General features: G+C 39.2%; 1 protein-coding gene across 1 annotated transcript in view; it reads right to left on the bottom strand.

The window, feature by feature from the left end:
• thsd7ba (thrombospondin, type I, domain containing 7Ba) overlaps positions 1-19,573 on the bottom strand; it is a 214,034-nt gene that overhangs the window by 53,899 nt on the left and 140,562 nt on the right. Inside the window, exons 10-13 of the mRNA XM_085764206.1 lie at positions 17,333-17,564; positions 4,638-4,753; positions 3,675-3,807; positions 2,186-2,289 (exon numbers count right to left, since the gene is read on the bottom strand). Of these exons, the coding sequence (XP_085620332.1) occupies positions 2,186-2,289; positions 3,675-3,807; positions 4,638-4,753; positions 17,333-17,564 (585 nt within the window). The remainder of the gene's footprint in view (positions 1-2,185; positions 2,290-3,674; positions 3,808-4,637; positions 4,754-17,332; positions 17,565-19,573) is intronic.

Genomic DNA, 19,573 nt, shown 5'->3' with positions numbered 1-19,573 from the left:
ACTCATTGGTGCTATTATGTGATTCAGATTGTAGAGTGTACTAATGGCTAAGTGTTGATGGGTGACTGCATATAGAGGAGAGATGTATGAAATGCAACCTGTCCTTGAATAAAGATAATTGTGAACCCTATGCTGTAACTGTCTGTCAATAAGCTGAGATATTCCTAGGCTCTTTACAATATATGGCACCATTCCCAATACTGTGTCCTAATTATGCCCTAAGGTGCCATTAATGTGTCCTTATCTCTAACTCTGGATAAAGTCTTTGTCAGTTAAAATCTATATTTATATAATGTGTTTCTATCCACTACAAATTCTAAACTCGTACTTCAGTTTTTCAAATGTCACAGGTATTTAACTTAGCCATTTTCTAATCATATTCAAATAGGAAGCGCTAAAGGTCAATGAGGCTTGCTCTTAACCCGAGAACACTACAGACACTTCACCCATCCTCACCAAAAAGTCACAGAAATTCAATTGAGAAATGTCACTCATAATTATACAGCCAAGTAAAAAGTCAAGAACACTGAGAGCAAGAAATGAAAAAAAGTTCTCGAGGCAGCACAGAAAGCCACTGAAAACTTCACAGGAATCCCATCAGTAAACTAGATAGAACAGCCAGTTTCTGGGATTTATTGGGACATTTACTCTCCTCTAAACGAATCTGAAATGATCCAATTAACACTCTGGCTTTTTAACGATTTGGGCCAGTGGCAGTCATTTTCACGACTCCACTCAGTGAAGCACAATTCTTCACAACAAACACACAAACATACAACCCATTAGCACAAGCACGGAGCACCGTCGATAATCAGACACGACGGTGATCACAGGGACATGATGCAATTCTTCAGATATGTTTCCAACAGTGTTTGATTGAATCACAGTGCAGATCATACTGCAATGTTGGACTATACTGCAGGCATTCATCAACAACACAGCAGAGTTATCTGTATAATTACAGAGGAAAATATTCCCCCATTGTGAATAAAATAAATCTGGAATCAGACCATGCACAGCTGTGTCGAGTGACAGTCGCCTCACATTACAGTTTCACAGACAGAAATAAAAAAAAAGAAGTTTCAAAAATGGGCTGTCATTTTATTGTCTAACAGTCATAAATTGGCAAAAGGCTGATAAAAATCAGAGAGCGGCAGCATTAAAATGTCAGCAGTAAAGGAAAGAATTAACCTCTGGGTCAAAATATGGAATATAAAACATAAAAACCCCATAAGGTTACAAACAGTAATGTCATCCAGTATATCATAAAAATATTCAAATACATGTACATTTTTCAGACAAGCTTTAAAAGAACAAACTGTACCAGTATATCAATATTACATTATTATAATGTATATTGCAACTGTACAATATATACGTAAATCTTGTTTTCTATAGTATTGACAAAAAATACTGTCTCTGTATACGTACTGTATATTCATACAATCAATACTATACAAACAAAAAACTATGTAAAAATGTGATCCACTCATAAAATATGAATTACCCATTATGTTTTAAAAAGATTCATTCTCATGCATCATTATTGCAGCTTTATTTAAAACTCTGTTTACTCGTCGTGAGTAAATTGGACTGCGGATTAATTCTGTATATGGCGTTGGTCTTTCTTTGTTACATTATTAATGGACTGTGCTCAGTTAGTGTGAGTATTTTCATTTTTAATTTGAGGACTATAAATCACACAACTCTCAGACTTTACGACCCGGGGATCTCGAGCCATGAAGCACATACAGTATTCATCATTTCATCAAAATAGTCCATTGGAGGGGCACAACAGTTAATCGTTTTACAAACTTTATTGTGCAAGTCTGTGCACACGAGTGTGTATCCTACCTATGTGTGTGTTGTGTGTTATATAGTTGATTATTTCTTTCAACCTGCTGGTAAGATGTGCTCTGGCCATGACTTGCTGCATCCATTAATAAGAAATCAGTGTTGTGAAGAGATCATGAAGACAGCCAACAGAGAGGCTCATCTCATAACACTCTGTGGACAGATTGCCTCCATCTTCATGTTTCCATCACCTCCTTGTTAAAACAGCAGTTCTGAATGGGCTATTAGGTCTCATTAAATAAGGAAAGAGATGGAGAAGCTAATCTTAAAATTGTGATATTGCAGCAGCTAACATGTTTAGCGGATACATTAAGTCAGGAGTAACACTTGCCTCTTGTTTCTAAACCCGTTCCACAGGCCTCTCCAGGTCCGCTTAATCCACGTTGAACAGAATCTGGAACCAGAGCACAACTGTGCCACTTGTGTGTCCTCCACCTACATGGAAATATAAAATACATGTCATGAGGCCAGGAGCACACTGGATATCTCACATGTTTGATGCAGCTGCAGCTGCAGAACGTGTTCATTTTCAACACCCAGTAAAAATAGACAGAGAAGAGACCTGTGGTCATACTCACATTATAGCAGCAGCATTTAACATAAAACTGACACCGTTCACTGTAGTTTTTTTAGGCTGAATCTCAATATGAAACACACCCTGTCAGCTCACAGGTGTGAACAGACTCAAGGTGAACTGACAATGTGTCTGAGATCAGGTCATAGAGACCACATTTGCATTTTATTTGGGCATTCTTTTCGCAGCATGACTGCTAAATTCTGATTATTCCTACCACAGTCTCATAATCAATCAAAAATATTTTACTACTTCAAATAGATAAAACTTTAATTGCAGGGTTATTATGGGGAGGGAGATGCAATCACAAGTGGGCCGTCAAGATGCATACTACTATTTCTGAACAGATACATAATATACTTTGAGCCACTTGACGTATGTACTGCAGGTCTGAACAGAGCTACCGACATTTTTTTTTGTTTTGTTTAGTTTTTTAACCGAAACACCAGTCCAGCAGAGATACAGCCTGCTTCTGCAGAAGGTCAGAGACCGCAGCCACCAGACTCACACAACACAGGCTGTGTCTTTCTAGTGTTGGAGTTTATTTTAAACTGCAGGCAAAATATTGTTTTTCTTTCCCTGTTCGCAATTGTTGGTTTGTAATTGGTGATGTGGACCAGACGCAGCCAACATGCAACCTAGTTGTTATGACTTAAAATGTATATGTCACCTACAGTAATTGCCACCTGGGTTGACTTTAGTTTAAACACTGAAGAAAAAATAAGTTGTTGTTATTATTAGTCTGTAAAGTTTTTATTTTCTATCATGTCATAAAAAATAATTAAAATACATAAGCCAGGTATCTCTTCAGCAACCCCCTCAACTGATGATATAACACATAACTGTATGTTGATGATTTACAGAATAAGTTGTGGAATGCGAGTGAAAACTTGTCCTGGCTGACTGAAGGTGCTGTCTGTCTCATTTCCATGCATTAACCCTTTTACACAACACTGCAACTCCTTTATCTGATTTATACAACATTAACATTCACATTAATTTGTCAATTTGACATTGCACTTAGTCAGCAATGGCAAGATTGTATTTGCATGATCTTTCTCTAACTTCAACAAGTGAAGACTTCCAAGTAAGCGTCAAATGCCATGGTCTCTGACGTTAATGCCATTATAAAAGCATATGCATACAAGTATTTAATGTACCTTTGTAATACATGACATTGTAGGTGATGCAAACACTTTTTCTTGTCCTTAGATAAGAAATGGCTGGTTATAAAACGTGTTGTTACCTGTACACTGGGCAGCCTGGAAGTGATTCACACTCTCTCTCTTCATACACTGTGTCAGGACACTCCTGTCCTCCATTAGCAGACCTTTGAATGACCGTCCTGTATCGGGACTGCGTGGTGGTTGTTGTATTTTCTGTTGAACACGACACACACATATTCGCAGAAGTCTGCGTTCAGTGGCAGGTTACTTGCACAGGTTCACTAACTACTGGTAATCATTTTGCAGAAGGAGGAGGGTGTCAAATCATAATGAGAGGAATGGCTGGCACATAAGGAGGTGGACACCAAAAAAAACAATGGATACACAATAGTTTTTGTCTGGAAGACACAGCTAGAAGACAGGAGGTCTCAAAGTTGATCTGATCCTTATTAGTGTGCCCTTGGGGCTGTGATGTCCTCCACTTCACTGCAGTCTGCGTTTGGACACACCACACTGTAATAGCTTCATTTGGCTCACGCTTCAAGGCTCATTACACACACACTAATTACAAAACATTGAAAATGGTGCAATTAAGAAAGTGATTACATCATCAGTGGACCCAATGGACTACAGAATATTTACAGAGACAAGATGTCTGCTCAGTTCTTTCAAAAACAATTACATACTTTTTGATTTCCAAGATATTTACACTACACATTTAAAACCCATTACCTTTCCTCTATACAAGTCAAGTTGGTATTAACTGTCCATTAAGATGTAGGTAATCACTTAAACCAAAAGTTTTAAGCCTTTATGACAGAAACTCTTTTTTTTCCTCCAAAAAAAATTATTTGTGCTACTGAAGTTACAATAACATTTTGCTTCACCCAGCCACTATTCATGAATGTAATGTGAGAGGTTGCTGGGTTACAAAGACCTCCTGTCACTCATCAGCTAAATATTCAATATATCCTGACTGGTTGTGCAGCTTTTAGTGAAATGTTCCTAACATGAGGTTGTTAGACACTTGTTTAAAGACACACCTGGTATGCAGGTTGACGGGCAGGCTGTCCATTCACTGAAGGGTGTCACAATGCAGTTTTTCTTGCAGGGAAGCGAACAGGGTCGGACGCTTTCTGGTCGAGAAGAATCTGAACACCTACAATAAACATACAGACAAACAGACGTCTGAAAATCTCTTCATACCGCAGGCAACAAATGAAAAATGTCTCTGCCTCAGTGGAAAGGGACAGTGCAGTGAAACAACTGCCCTGCCCCTGACATCACGCATATCCACAGAGCAAACATGATTGATTACATGTCCCCCACCTCCTGTGCACTCAAATAAAAAGTGGAGACATTTAAAAAATTTACAGTCTTCTCACACATTCAGTTGCTTTCAAAAGAAGAAATTGCTTTATGGAATTAAAATCTTCCAGTGCACCAAGTTCTTATGTTTTAAATAAAGAAATAAATACCTTTTATAAACAACCGATCAGATCACAAGTGTATAAGTACCCATCATCAACCCATCAATCAGTCAATCATATCTATTACATCCAGTTTGCCTGTCCACCTGCTGGCTTTAATCAACATCCCATGTTTTTAGGGTCCGGGCAGCTAAGCTGCCGGGACACTATTGTATTCCTAGGAATTCTTCTTCTTCTTCTTCTTCTTCTTTAGGGTCCGGGCAGCTAAGCTGCCGGGACACTATTGTATTCCTAGGAATTCTTCTTCTTCTTCTTTCTTCTTCTTAGGGTCCGGGCAGCTAAGCTGCCGGGACACTATTGTATTCCTAGGAATTCTTCTTCTTTCTTTCTTTCTTTCTTTCTTTCTTCTTCCAAGGAAGTCATACTTCCCATGGGCGAAAACTCACCAAACTTCACAGAAACATCCGACCCCATGCCAGATTCACTCAACTCCAAGGACATGTGCCCCCCCCTCCTAGGGGGGGCACAATAAGCGTTTAAATTTAAAAACTTTAAAAATTCCTACCAAACCAACGGTAGATGCTACAGTGTTGAAACTTCACCACAATGTAGCCTCAATACTGCTGAAACTTTTGTCCACTTAAACTCATTACAAATTATGAAGTCCATCACTCTGTTTTTTTCAATAACTGTAAAACTTTTAAAATGTATCTCCTCCCACAATTTTTGCTCAATTGTCACCAAACTTGCTACAGAGCATCTCCAGACCGTCCTCCACAAAACTTGTTTCTCGGATTTTTGATTAAGCAAAAATTGAGCCTACAGTGCATGAAAACGTTTGACTGTAAACACTACTGTAAACATATACCATCAAATTCTTGCTAAATACATTTTCAAACTTCCTGAAAAAAAACGAGAATATTCTGGAGTCATGGTTAATGAAGTTTGGCAAATATCAGAATTTTAATTCAAAAACTGAATTTTTGAGAACATTTTGAATTCTGCTCTCATGGGAACAACTGCAATCAATGTGAGTGTGGAATTTTTAAACATCAGATTTTCTCTTATGAAGCAAAACACTTATCATTAAAAACAAATCACCAACATTTCCATGCTGTCAAGATGCAATTTATGTATTATCAGATTTTTGTTTAGATGACTGAATTTCTGAAATTTTGACCATTTCATCACAACAGCTGCCCGGGCACTGGCTCACCTGAGTGGATAAATGAAGCTACACAGCAGGTCTCACTACCAGCCAATTAGCTCAGCGAGTTAGGAGCTGGTTCTTGGTGTCAGAGGTTGTGGGTTCGAGACCCAGCAAGGGTGATGATGATGATGATGATGATGATGACAGATCAAAATGTCACATGTCCTCAAGCTGTTTTGCTGTCTAAATGCAATTTATGTGTTAACAGATTTTTGTTTAGAAAACATAATTTCTGACTTTATGACCATTTTTGAAATCTGCCTTTACAACAGCTGCCCGGCACTGGCCCACCTGAGTGGATAAATGAAGCTACACAGCAGGTCTCACTTCCAGCCAATTAGCTCAGTGAGTTAGGAGCTGGTTCTTGGTGTCAGAGGCTGTGGGTTCGAGTCCCAGCAAGGGTGATGATGATGATGATGACAGATCAAAATGTCAGTTGTCCTCAACATGAAACACAAGACAATTGTCCTAATGGTGGCATCACAGCAAGCTTCTAATTTTAAAAATCCAAATAGCTTGGACTGGACTATGTGCGAAGGCTCCTAACATCTTAGAGTCACAGTAGATGTTTAACAAATACATATCATTACCTCAAAAACTGATTTTTCTTTTTACTGTGGTTTCAAATCTGCCTACACGACAGTGAATGGCTTACTCAATTTGTGAAGCCACTATTGCACTCCCACTTGTCAATTAGCTCAGTGCGATAGGCAACGGTCTTTGGTTCCCGAGGTTGTGGGTTCAACCCTCAACTGGTCCAAATTGGACATTATAAGGACAACTGTCTTGTCTTCCTATTCTCCTGTTTGTTGCTCAGAATTGCCAAAATTTGCCCAAAAGTAGCCCGGACCCGACCCATCGCTGCGCAGCAGCTATAATTTCTTCTTCTTCTTCCAAGGAAGTCATACTTCCCATGGGTGAAAACTCACCAAACTTCACAGAAACATCCAACCCCATGCCAGATTCACTCAACTCCAAGGACATGTGCCCCCCCCTCCTAGGGGGGGCACAATAAGCGTTTAAATTTAAAAACTTTAAAAATTCCTACCAAACCAACGGTAGATACTACAGTGTTGAAACTTCACCACAATGTAGCCTCAATACTGCTGAAACTTTTGTCCACTTAAACTTATTACAAATTATGAAGTCCATCACTCTGTTTTTTTCAATAACTGTAAAACTTTTAAAATGTATCTCCTCCCACAATTTTTGCTCAATTGACACCAAACTTGCTACAGAGCATCTCCAGACTGTCCTCCACAAAACTTGTTTCTCGGATTTTTGATTAAGCAAAAATTGAGCCTACAGTGCATGAAAACGTTTGACTGTAAACACTACTGTAAACATATACCATCAAATTCTTGATAAATACATTTTCAATCTTCCTGAAAAAAATGACAATATTCTGGAGTCATGGTTGATGAAGTTTGGCAAATATCAGAATTTTATCTCAAAAACTGAATTTTCTAGAACATTTTGAATTCTGCTCTCATGGGAACAACTGCAGTCAATGTGAGACTGGAATTTATAAACATCATATTTTCTCTTATGAAGCAAAACACTTATCATTAAAAACAAATCACCAACATTTCCATGCTGTCAATATGCAATTTATGTATTATCAGATTTTTGTTTAGATGACTGAATTTCTGAAATTTTGACCATTTCATCACAACAGCTGCCCGGGCACTGGCTCACCTGAGTGGATAAATGAAGCTACACAGCAGGTCTCACCACCAGCTAATTAGCTCAGCGAGTTAGGAGCTGGTTCTTGGTGTCAGAGATTGTGAGTTCGAGACCCAGCGAGGGTGACGATGATGATGATGACAGTTCGAAATGGCAGATGTCCTCAAGCTATTTTGCTGTCTAAATGCAATTTATGTATTAACAGATTTTTGTTTAGATAACAGAAATCTGCGTTCACAACTGCTGCCCAGACACTGACTCCCTGAGTCTATTTGAGAAGACACACACCATGTCTCACTTCCAGATAATTAGCTCACTGAGTTAAGCGCTGGTTCTTGGTGTCAGAGGTTGTGAGTTCAAGACCCAGCCAGGGTGATGATGACAGATCCAAATGTCCTCAACACGAAACACAAGACAATTGTCCTAATGGTGGCATCACAGCAAGCTTCTAAATTTAAAAATTCAAATAGCTTGGACTGGACCATCTGCGAAGGCTCCTAACATCTTAGAGTCATAGTAGATGTTTGACAAATACATATCAGAATTTTACCTCAAAAACAGATTTTTCTTTTTCTGCTTACACGACAGTGAATGGCTTACTCAATTTGTGAAGCCACTGTTGAACTGCCACTTGCCAATTAGCTCAGTGCGATAGACAATGGTCTTTGGTTCCTGAGGTTGTGGGTTCAATCCTCAACTGATGCAAATTGGACATTATAAGGACAACTGTCTTGTCTTCCTATTCTCCTGTTTGTTGCTCAGAATTGCCTAATTTTGCCCAAAAGTAGCCCGGACCCGACCCATCGCTGCGCAGCAGCTATAATTAGGGTCCGGGCAGCTAAGCTGCCGGGACACTATTGTATTCCTAGGAATTCTTCTTCTTCTTCTTCTTTAGGGTCCGGGCAGCTAAGCTGCCGGGACACTATTGTATTCCTAGGAATTCTTCTTCTTTCTTTCTTTCTTTCTTTCTTCTTCCAAGGAAGTCATACTTCCCATGGGCGAAAACTCACCAAACTTCACAGAAACATCCGACCCCATGCCAGATTCACTCAACTCCAAGGACATGTGCCCCCTCCTCCTAGGGGGGGCACAATAAGCGTTTAAATTTAAAAACTTTAAAAATTCCTACCAAACCAACGGTAGATGCTACAGTGTTGAAACTTCACCACAATGTAGCCTCAATACTGCTGAAACTTTTGTCCACTTAAACTCATTACAAATTATGAAGTCCATCACTCTGTTTTTTTCAATAACTGTAAAACTTTTAAAATGTATCTCCTCCCACAATTTTTGCTCAATTGTCACCAAACTTGCTACAGAGCATCTCCTGACTGTCCTCCACAAAACTTGTTTCTCGGATTTTTGATTAAGCAAAAATTGAGCCTACAGTGCATGAAAACGTTTGACTGTAAACACTACTGTAAACATATACCATCAAATTCTTGCTAAATACATTTTCAAACTTCCTGAAAAAAAATTAGAATATTTTGGAGTCATGGTTAATGAAGTTTGGCAAATATCAGAATTTTAATTCAAAAACTGAATTTTTGAGAACATTTTGAATTCTGCTCTCATGGGAACAACTGCAATCAATGTGAGTGTGGAATTTTTAAACATCAGATTTTCTCTTATGAAGCAAAACACTTATCATTAAAAACAAATCACCAACATTTTCATGCTGTCAAGATGCAATTTATGTATTATCAGATTTTTGTTTAGATGACTGAATTTCTGAAATTTTGACCATTTCATCACAACAGCTGCCCGGGCACCGACTCACCTGAGTGGATAAATGAAGCTACACAGCAGATCTCACTACCAGCTAATTAGCTCAGCGAGTTAGGAGCTGGTTCTTGGTGTCAGAGGTTGTGGGTTCGAGACCCAGCAAGGGTGATGATGATGATGATGATGATGATGATGATGATGATGATGATGACAGATCAAAATGTCACATGTCCTCAAGCTGTTTTGCTGTCTAAATGCCATTTATGTATTAACAGATTTTTGTTTAGATAACATAATTTCTGACTTTTTGACCATTTTTGAAATCTGCCTTGACAACAGCTGCCCGGGCACTGGCTCACCTGAGTGGATAAATGAAGCTACACAGCAGGTCTCACTACAAGCCAATTAGCTCAGCCAGTTAGGAGCTGGTTCTTGGTGTCAGAGGCTGTGGGTTCGAGTCCCAGCAAGGGTGATGATGATGATGATGACAGATCAAAATGTCAGATGTCCTCAACACGAAACACAAGACAATTGTCCTAATGGTGGCACCACAGCAAGCTTCTAATTTTAAAAATCCAAATAGCTTGGACTGGACTATGTGCGAAGGCTCCTAACATCTTAGAGTCACAGTAGATGTTTAACAAATACATATCATTACCTCAAAAACTGATTTTTCTTTTTACTGTGGTTTCAAATCTGCCTACACGACAGTGAATGGCTTACTCAATTTGTGAAGCCACTGTTGAACTGCCACTTGTCAATTAGCTCAGTGCGATAGACTCAACTGGTCCAAATTGGACATTATAAGGACAACTGTCTTGTCTTCCTATTCTCCTGTTTGTTGCTCAGAATTGCCTAAATTTGCCCAAAAGTAGCCCGGACCCGACCCATCGCTGCGCAGCAGCTATAATCTTCTTCTTCTTCTTTCTTTCTTTCTTTCTTCTTCCAAGGAAGTCATACTTCCCATGGGCGAAAACTCACCAAACTTTGCACAAAGGTTCAGTCCCATGCCAGATTCACTCAACTCCAAGGACATGTGCCCCCCCCTCCTAGGGGGGGCACAATAAGCGTTTAAATTTAAAAACTTTAAAAATTCCTACCAAACCAACGGTAGATGCTACAGTGTTGAAACTTCACCACAATGTAGCCTCAATACTGCTGAAACTTTTGTCCACTTAAACTTATTACAAATTATGAAGTCCATCACTCTGTTTTTTTCAATAACTGTAAAAATTTTAAAATGTATCTCCTCCCACAATTTTTGCTCAATTGACACCAAACTTGCTACAGAGCATCTCCAGACTGTCCTCCACAAAACTTGTTTCTCGGATTTTTGATTAAGCAAAAATTGAGCCTACAGTGCATGAAAACGTTTGACTGTAAACAGTACTGTAAACATATACCATCAAATTCTTGATAAATACATTTTCAAACTTCCTGAAAAAAAAGACAATATTCTGGAGTCATGGTTGATGAAGTTTAGCAAATATCAGAATTTTATCTCAAAAACTGAATTTTCTAGAACATTTTGAATTCTGCTCTCATGGGAACAACTGCAGTCAATGTGAGACTGGAATTTATAAACATCATATTTTCTCTTATGAAGCAAAACACTTATCATTAAAAACAAATCACCAACATTTCCATGCTGTCAAGATGCAATTTACGTATTATCAGATTTTTGTTTAGATGACTGAATTTCTGAAATTTTGACCATTTCATCACAACAGCTGCCCGGGCACTGGCTCACCTGAGTGGATAAATGAAGCTACACAGCAGGTCTCACTACCAGCCAATTAGCTCAGCGAGTTAGGAGCTGGTTCTTGGTGTCAGAGATTGTGAGTTCGAGACCCAGCAAGGATGATGATGACAGATCAAAATGTGAGATGTTCTCAAGCTGTTTTGCTGTCTAGATGCAATTTATGTGTTAACTGATTTTTGTTTAGATAATAGAATTTCTGACTTTCTTAAATCTGCCTTGACAACAGCTGCCCGGGCACTGACTCACCTGAGTGGATAAATGAAGCTACACAGCAGGTCTCACTACCAGCCAATTAGCTCAGCGAGTTAGGAGCTGGTTCTTGGTGTCAGAGGCTGTGAGTTCGAGACCCAGCAAGGGTGATGATGATGATGATGACAGATCAAAATGTCAGTTGTCCTCAACACGAAACACAAGACAATTATCCTAATGGTGGCATCACAGCGAGCCTCTAAATTTAAAAATCCAAATAGCTTGGACTGGACCATGTGCGAAGGCTCCTAACATCTTAGAGTCACAGTAGATGTTTAACAAATACATATCATTATTTTACCTCAAAAACTGATTTTTCTTTTTACTGTGGTTTCAAATCTGCCTGCACGACAGTGAATGGCTTACTCAATTTGTGAAGCCACTGTTGAACTGCCACTTGTCTATTAGCTCAGTGCGATAGACAATGGTCTTTGGTTCCCGAGGTTGTGGGTTCAATCCTCAACTGATGCAAATTGGACATTATAAGGTCAACTGTCTTGTCTTCCTATTCTCCTGTTTGTTGCTCAGAATTGCCTAAATATGCCCAAAAGTAGCCCGGACCCGACCCATCGCTGCGCAGCAGCTATAATCTTTCTTTCTTTCTTTCTTTCTTCTTCCAAGGAAGTCATACTTCCCATGGGCGAAAACTCACCAAACTTTGCACAAAGGTTTAGTCCCATGCCAGATTCACTCAACTCCAAGGACATGTCCCCCCCCCCTCCTAGGGGGGGCACAATAAGCGTTTAAATTTAAAAACTTTAAAAATTCCTACCAAACCAACGGTAGATGCTACAGTTTTGAAACTTCACCACAATGTAGCCTCAATACTGCTGAAACTTTTGTCCACTTAAACTTATTACAAATTATGAAGTCCATCACTCTGTTTTTTCAATAACTGTAAAACTTTTAAAATGTATCTCCTCCCACAATGTTTGCTCAATTGTCACTCAACTTGCTACAGAGCATCTCCAGACTGTCCTCCACAAAACTTGTTTCTCGGATTTTTGATTAAGCAAAAATTGAGCCTACAGTGCATGAAAACGTTTGACTGTAAATACTACTGTAAACATATACCATCAAATTCTTGATAAATACATTTTCAATCTTCCTGAAAAAAAATGACAATATTCTGGAGTCATGGTTGATGAAGTTCGGCAAATATCAGAATTTTAATTCAAAAACTGAATTTTTGAGAACATTTTGAATTCTGCTCTCATGGGAACAACTGCAGCCAATGTGAGACTGGAATTTATAAACATCATATTTTCTCTTATGAAGCAAAACACTTATCATTAAAAACAAATCACCAACATTTCCATGCTGTCAAGATGCAATTTATGTATTATCAGATTTTTGTTTAGATGACTGAATTTCTGAAATTTTGACCATTTCATCACAACAGCTGCCCGGGCACTGGCTCACCTGAGTGGATAAATGAAGCTACACAGCAGGTCTCACTACCAGCCAATTAGCTCAGCGAGTTAGGAGCTGGTTCTTGGTGTCAGAGATTGTGAGTTCGAGACCCAGCGAGGGTGATGATGACAGATCAAAATGTGAGATGTTCTCAAGCTGTTTTGCTGTCTAGATGCAATTTATGTATTAACAGATTTTTGTTTAGATAACAGAATTTCTGACTTTTTGACCATTTTTGAAATCTGCGTTCACAACAGCTGCCCGGGCACTGACTCACCTGAGTGGATAAATGAAGCTACACAGCAGGTCTCCCTACCAGCCAATTAGCTCAGCGAGTAAGGAGCTGGTTCTTGGTGTCAGAGGTTGTGAGTTCGAGACCCAGCAAGGGTCCAATAGCTTGGACTGGACCATGTGCGAAGGCTCGTAACATCTTAAGAGTCACAGTAGATATTTTACAAATACATATCATTATTTTACCTCAAAAACTGATTTTTCTTTTTACTGTGGTTTCAAATCTGCCTGCGCGACAGTGAATGGCTTACTCAATTTGTGAAGCCACTGTTGCACTGCCACTTGTCAATTAGCTCAGTGCGATATACAATGGTCTTTGGTTCTAGAGGTTGTGGGTTCAATCCTCAAATGATGCAAATTGAACATTATAAGGTCAACTGTCCTGTCTTCCTATTCTCCTGTTTGTTGCTCAGAATTGCCTAAATATGCCCAAAAGTAGCCCGGACCCGACCCATCGCTGCGCAGCAGCTATAATTTTTCTTTTAGTTTTTTAGTATGTTTTTATTCGAACTTGTATTATAAGTATTTTAAACTATTTATTGCACTATCTGCACTTTCTTTCTTTCTCGTTTCTTGGATATGTTTGCCATTATTACTATTGTAGTGTATGTTAAGCTGTTACAACGCCACTTGCCCAAGACAAATTTCCCTTGCAGGACAAATAAAGTTAATTTGATTTGATTTGATTTGATATGATCGCTCATAGTGAAAAAACCATTGAGATTAGTCTAAAGCTCTTCTCAGCTTCTTTTGATGCAGTGTCCAAACATGATTTTAAATTCCATGTGTGTATGATGTCCTACTCTACAATATATGGTCCTGGTCCTGTTGGTGCACTGCAGCTCAGCACTTCCTACTGATGCTGGGGGCGGCACTCAACACATGCCATGTGACGCGCTGCAGCACCACTGTGTTTTTTAGCTTTATAGCGCTTGTGTTTGTGGAATGATGCATAAAATTACAAGCACTGAGTTACTTTCTAGTAGAGGTACAGTATAAAGGGGAACAGGTTTAGGATCAATTTAAACAACCACACGCCAGCATTTATCTCCCTGTACACATGTACGGAAGAGCCCCAGTCGGTTTCTGTTTGTAGCCAGGGAACCGAGTGTTCTGGGAGAAAAAATCAATCCATCAGTCCACAGCACGACCGCTAATTAAACCTGAGAAAAGTGAGAATATGCTAACTGTTTACCAATGAATCACTCCTGCGATTCCAAGGACACGATTACCAGGTTTTAAGGAGAAAATAAAAGTAAAGTTGTCCTAAAATAAGACACCTTTGCGCATTTGTCCTCCACTTATGCTGCTCCATATCTGGTATAAGTTATCAGTAAAGGGCCCTTTGGCTGCGCTGCATTTCATGTGGCGTGCAACCTTGAAGCGGAGTGGATTAATGCAGCTTCATGAAATCAAATAAGTCATAAGCTTTGATGTCTTCATCAACCAGCAGCCAACACCTCAGCCACCCAACCACTCCCACAGGCACTCATACACAAATACACACACAGATATTCCTTTTTTTCCCACAGTAAGTGTCTTCCTTTGCCCGACAACCAGATCCAGGTCTCACTAGAGACCCAGCGTGATGCCACATCCTACCGACTGCAGAAAGCCAGCATGCACAGGAATGAGATCAAAGTATGCCAAAGCATGAGGAGGCAAGATACATAAAACTCATCCTTCCCAAGCTTTATCCCTTCTCTTCTCTCTCCATCTTTGCAGTGATGTTTGCCAGGGGGCATGGCATGTGTGGTGTGCCCAGGATGAGGGAGTCAGACTAACAGTCGAGGCTATGCTGTTCAACTATGACACAGTTGGGAACATTAAATGTCTCCTTACACATTATTTATAATCTCTCACAAATGCAACTGAATACTCAATTAATCACTCTCAATTACATCTTATTTGAATGTTTAATTGCTAAATATAAGTGTGTGAGGGAGTTTTCATGTCAGCACTCAGTGGGTTAATGTTTCTACTCAGGACATGGCTAATAAAAAATAAAAAATAAAATATTGAATAAGGTTGGAAATCTTTGGGGCGTTTTTATAGCATTTCAGTGATGTGTTTAAATGCAAACGTGTCATTTGTTACCCATAGAAAAATTATTAGAGGGACACTGTTAAAACCACTGCTTTTGTTTGTCAATGAGTCTTTTATCTTTAATGTGATATTGTGGGGCACATATGGAACTCAGTCTAATGTTTTATTGAAAGTGCTTTACTAATATCAAGGAAGACCCACTAAACTTTTATAAAGCCTCTGCTCACTTTGGAGATTACAGCTAAGAATAAAATGTTCAGATGTTTGGTGACTGAAGTGAGTCTTCTTAAAAAGCACAACATCAAATAAATTCGGGCACATCTGCTCCTCAGATAGGAAAGGAATGGTTTATATTACAGATTTCAATTAGAGTAAGATAAACTGGGATTGAAGTAATGGATACAGACCAGTCTACACCGCCCTATCCAGCTGGATTTTGTCCTTTTTGCAAACCATATCACAGGGCAAGTGTGTTTTGTGTATTGATATTGATATTGCCACATGAAACTTGATTAAGTTATGCCTAATCTGCATCCACAACCAAATCTTGATGTTGTCTTACACACTCACATCTTTGCATAATAAACACACAATCACTTGTTACTGACAGTCAAAATCAACTATTATGAAGAACACCATGCAGGGCTATGTGTTAGGTGCTACTCCATTAAATGATTACATAAGTGATTAGTGAAGTGAGTAAAGGTGAGATCTGTTGGTGGAGCAGAAGTGACAGTTTTCATTCAAGCCTTTATAGTGGAAGACGGAACAAGCATGAGAAAAAAGTCTCTATCCATAATCCACTTTATGGCTTTGCCAATAGTATGTCGAGCTAAAGAAGGGCAAACTTTGTGAATTATTTATAAATCTATCTTCCTAGGCTATAACATCATTACAGTGAGAGCACAGAAGCTCTTAACATTGGCTCATACTACAGTATATGGTATTACTGAAAGAGGAGTAGATAATGGTGGAACATAAGCAAAATTAATTTCTCAGGTTCACAAAAGAATGAAAAAAAATAACACAAGCAGAAAGCACAGTAGAAGAGCTCAGTGTACAAAGCTGTAGAGATATACTTTCACAGTGCATCAAGTCCTCTGGGTCATTTGTCAGTAAATAAAAGCATAGGTGTCTTTTGGAAAATGGAGTCTTGTATTCGTAAATGTTTGTTTTTTTGTAACAGAAATATGATCACTTCTCAACTCTTGTCCCAGATTTTACAAAGCTCTTTTGCTGCTCTACCATGATTTACCATTTGTTTCTCTTTGAACCCATGTTCTGCTATCTAAACCTAAGCAAAGCAAGAGCTTCACACTGGCACAGAAAAAGAAAATATCCAGCTAAAAGAGACATTTTTATACCGGCAAAAAGACTCAAGAACAGACATTTTATTTAGTTTAAGCCATTGTGCCGATTGTCCATGTTCCGACTGAGAAGAATATGAAGTGTTGCTGAAAACAACACATTCCTTTCTCATTTGTTTGTGAGCAGGTGCATGAGGTCAGATTACTACAGTGAAAAGAAATATGTCATCTGCTGGATGCTAGGATTAGTTTTCACCATACCAAACAAAAAACAACTAAATTCGTTCATGTTTTAATGCAACCAAGGTGTGGACACATTTTTGCAGATATCACCAAGGGTAAACAAGGAAAAAAGAAGGTAGAAACGTATTGACTTTGAGAAGCATGCCTGTATTATCATACCTTCAGACAAACACAAAACTGTGAAGATATAATATAGAAAGTTTCAACATGGACAGCAGGTAAGTACGGTATAGGTGTGCAGACCCATATCAAAAGCTAAATAAAAAATATTAAACTTAAGCCCCAAAACAAATGGAGGGGAATATTACAGAATGGCATGACATATTTGCAACCTTATTTCGACCTGTGAAAACTAATGTCAAGTCAGAGATTGTACCTTTTATTAATGACGGGTCCAACGTTCATCTTGGTGCAGCTGACTTTGCGGATCTGGACGCCCACGGCACAGATAGGGGTCCCATTCCAGAAGTTAGTTCCATTGAGATCCATTGAGGTTTCCTCAATACAGGGACCCCAGGGTGCTGCCTCCCAGTAGAATGCTGTGCAGGGATGGTCGTTACAGACTCTCCACTCCTCCAGGCCTGGAGCTGTTGGACACTCCTTCCCTTCTGAAAATCAACATAAATCAAAACTTAATACTGAGAAAATCTAAGATTGTAGGGTTTAGTGTATCAGTGTGTATGAAACTGATCAATTACGTACAATATGCTTGGTTTGTGTTCAGATGTTCATGTGCAAGCTAAAAACTAGTGTTATTGAGCAGAGAACGTACAAAACTGAAACAAATTTCACATAACGAGTGGCTGGAAGACAAATGCGAACATTCATCGGTGGCAGTTGGCAGCTGAGCAACAAAATAGATGTTTGTTCAGGTCAATACAACAGGCTTCACAGGCCAAATAAAACACTGCCAACGCCCAGATCACAACAGTCCCTGCTTACTGTGCAGGAGTTGTGATTTATATTGTTCTCATGTGGACAAACACTTCTATATTCAACCTCAATTCAGTGTAACACTGAAGGCAGCAAATCTGTGAAGTACCACAGTGGAACAATTCCTTAACAGAGTTAATAATCTATATTTTGTGACAGTAGTAATTAAAAATAATACAGTACTTGAGAATAATATCTTGCATTTTGTGTCTATTACCAAAAAAGAAGTGGCTCTAAAAGGAAAAAAGGAAAATCTAAAATGGAAAAAAAAAAAAAAAGTTTTGTTATTTTGTATTTACAATTTTATAGTCCTAAAGTGCATTTTAGATTTAAATTTAAATCTACATCTACACATTTGACAGACACTTTTATCCGCTGTGACTTATCACAGCGGATAAAAGTGTCTGTCAAATGTGTAGATGTAGATTTAAAAGTAAAAGATAATAATGTTTCAGTGCAGAATTAGACCATGATGGCGTAAGTACAAAGTACAAAATCTATTCAATTAATGTAAAGACATCCAGTAAAGTGCACCAAAAGTGCCTATAAGTGCTAACTAGGCATATTAGGGTCTTCAAGGAAATGAGATACCGTCAGAGAAGATAACTGTTCAAGAAATTCTTAAGGATAGAAAAAAACACCCCTCCCATTTGGTTGATAGCATTTGGCAGCATTGCTCAACCTTTGGGGAACTAGAACGGTCTAGACACTGGTCACCCTGTGTGCAGGGATGGCCATGTCCAATGGCATTAGTTACAGGAACACAGGAGCTGAAAAGGAGCATAAGCCTGTATGATTGAGTTGTAATAGATGGGTGCAGACCCAGAAGAAAAAACTCTGAGGGTAAGCATTAGTGACTGGAATTTGATTTGGCCATGAGTAGTCAGTGTAGCTTGACCAGCAGTGGAGCGACATGTGCACTTTTAGACTGATCAAAGACCAGGCACACCGCCACAACAGTTTCCCTGTGTGTGAGGGGAGGCCTGTCAGGAGAGCATTTCAGTAGTCAAGGTGAGAGATGACTGTGGCCTCAACCAAGAGGTGGTTGGCATACCTAGTTTGGTAAGTTCCTGTTTTTTTTATTTGCCTGGAAATGGATGCAACTTTGTCGGAGAGGAGCAGGTGGTAATCAAACATCAAACCCAGGATTACTGTGACCTTGGTTGATAAGAAATTAAGATGTGGTTTTGGTATTGATGTTTGGGAGAGGCTGATTGGCTTGGATCACTTGAGCGTTTAGTCTTGGGGAGGGGATTAAGAGTTCAGTCTTGTCACAGGGAAATAAGTTGTTTCAGAGGAGTGGGCACTCCTAAACCCCCACTGATTTGGATCAAGGAGAGGAATTCTGAGACCTGCCTGAAAACCTCCCTGACTTTACACTTAGATAAGGACAGAAGTAGTGTAGTCGACTGCGCCCAACTTAAGCAGGGTCAAAACATTGGTTTATGAGGAACCTCAATGAATGTGGCTGGAAATGCTGAAGCCAGTGAAGCATTTATCACATGGGTGATTGCTGGAAAAATGGGGGAGGGCATGGCTTGGAGGAGATCTCTGGGGACGGGGTGGAGTGAACATGTAGTAGGACTGTGTATCAGACATTTTGGCACAACATTCCTTGTGAGAGGGATGGAAGAGAGAGACATGTGGTACAGGTTACACTTTTTAAGCCTTGCACTTCAGATAG

Source organism: Trachurus japonicus, chromosome 21, assembly GCF_045865225.1.
Source record: "Trachurus japonicus isolate A0001 chromosome 21, Traja_1.0".
Taxonomy (NCBI): Eukaryota; Metazoa; Chordata; class Actinopteri; order Carangiformes; family Carangidae; genus Trachurus; species Trachurus japonicus.
The sequence above is the reverse complement of the archived record's forward strand: the minus strand, read 5'-3'. Positions and strand labels throughout refer to the sequence as shown.